General features: G+C 43.9%; 1 protein-coding gene across 1 annotated transcript in view; it reads left to right on the plus strand.

Moving 5' to 3' along the window:
- The window catches only part of LOC118429306 (sodium-dependent multivitamin transporter-like), a 17,891-nt gene that overhangs the window by 10,113 nt on the left and 5,735 nt on the right, over positions 1 to 2,043 (plus strand). Inside the window, exons 7-8 of the mRNA XM_035839787.1 lie at positions 310 to 395; positions 1,269 to 1,368. Of these exons, the coding sequence (XP_035695680.1) occupies positions 310 to 395; positions 1,269 to 1,368 (186 nt within the window). The remainder of the gene's footprint in view (positions 1 to 309; positions 396 to 1,268; positions 1,369 to 2,043) is intronic.

Here is a 2,043-nt window from a genome sequence, read left to right on the forward strand (position 1 = left end):
ATTTGAATTGAAAGGCTGCCATCCTTCTCTAAGATAGATTTGGTGTCTAGAAAGGAGGCCGCATGATCAAAAAATTTCTCAGTTCTTGAGTGCTACAGTGATTTTTCATTTCAACTTAGTTGATGGGGATGGACACACAGACACACGCACCGCCGGTCCCAAAAACATAACCTACTTGGTAATAAATCCATTAACAGAGTACTGTGATGCAGCAATGACCATTTTGTTCATCTGCTTCTTTAGAAGTGAGTAGTGATTTAGTGGTGTATTATTTAGACTGATGTGGTGTCTGCCCCCCTCCCCTTACAGGTCAGTTTGGATCAACCTTCCAGGTAACATCATCATGGTGACACTGGTGGCCTTCTCTGGGATGGTGCTGTTTGCTTTCTACAATGGTAGGAAAGTGCACATTTCTTAAGCTAAGAGCACAACCCGCCGTACGTGCAAATACGTGCTGTCTACGTGCCAAAACATGGGCAATCTTTTGGGATCCCTAAGTGGTAAGTACCGCCTCAGTACGAACTCATGGGGAATCTGACGGATTTTGGAGCAGGCAGACATGCCGTAGAACGTGCAGGCAAAGCTTTGTGTGCCATCGGGCTGTGGATTCGCTCCCCGTACGTGCCAGTTAAGGCGACGCACCTGCCCTGTAGAGCCTGAACGTTTTCAGAAATACATGGCGTATGTGGCTTCCAAAAAAAACGTACAGACAGATTGCACGTACGGCGGATTGTGCCCTTAGCTTAACACTGGTCTTGCATTGAGAAAATGTAAGATTTATATTTCAACTCTTTCATATTTAACACAGCAGCTGGTTCGGAATCTGATGCCATGACTTGCAAAATGCAATATTGGAACTACCCCCAGAAATGTGGAGAAACACAAGTGTTCTGAACTCTGTCTTCGATAAGTATACATCTTAAGACGCCGAGGTCAGAAACTTTCTGTCCCTCACTGGAACATTTCACCACATCATGGGGAGATTATTGTTGGCTAGAGCGCCAGATAACTGTGACATCCTCATCCATCTCAACACAAAGATCTACATGACAATTCTATCTAATAAATAATATGTCTACCTGGTATGCATGAAAACGAGGCTGAAGTGTGCAGGGGATTTTGGATGAATATTGAGGCTGTGATTGGGGGTTATCAAGGGCAGAATCTGATCATTGCAAATCAACTTTAGGTTGGATGCATTTTCAAATCTATAGTAAACCTGGGCTGATTTAAAGGTTTAGAATTTATTTTTTCACTTTTCACATTAGCCACTGGTGCCAAGGGACAACAGACTCACCCTACACCTAACTACACATCACCTGACCAGGTAAGACTCACCTTACACCTAACTACACATCACCTGACCAGGTAAGACATACTCTACACCTAACTACACATCACCTGACCAGGTAAGACCTACTCTACACCTAACTACACATCACCTGACCAGGTAAGACCTACTCTACATCTAACTACACATCACCTGACCAGGTAAGACCTACTCTACATCTAACTACACATCACCTGACCAGGTAAGACCTACTCTACACCTAACTACACATCACCTGGCCAAGTAAGACTCACCCCTAACCTAACTACACATCACCTGACCAAGTAAGACTCAACCTACACCTAACTACACATCACCTGACCAAGTAAGACTCAACCTACACCTAACTACACATCACCTGACCAGGTTCAGATACCTCTTGGAACATTGCTGTTGTAACAATGTTTGTTTGAGGGCACCAAATTTTCTCAACTTCTGGCACATTTCGCATTGAAATGTGTGTTTTCTCAGGTGTCTATGACATAGATAAAATACAACATGGTGTATTCCTTATCACCGTTGGTCCCAGCCCGACCGACGGGTCGGATCACCCTCAGTCTTTCAGGAAGCTTGATTTGAATTTTGCCACCTAAAGATGTCAGATCAAAAAATTTTATGCCCCTTGCCAAACGTCAGCCTAAAAAAAGGCTAGGGTCAGCAGGTTTTTGATAGGTCCCTAGGCCTGAAGACCTTCTTATATAGTACTAGTAGGC

The sequence above is a fragment of the Branchiostoma floridae genome, chromosome 13 (assembly GCF_000003815.2).
Source record: "Branchiostoma floridae strain S238N-H82 chromosome 13, Bfl_VNyyK, whole genome shotgun sequence".
In the NCBI taxonomy this organism is placed as follows: Eukaryota; Metazoa; Chordata; class Leptocardii; order Amphioxiformes; family Branchiostomatidae; genus Branchiostoma; species Branchiostoma floridae.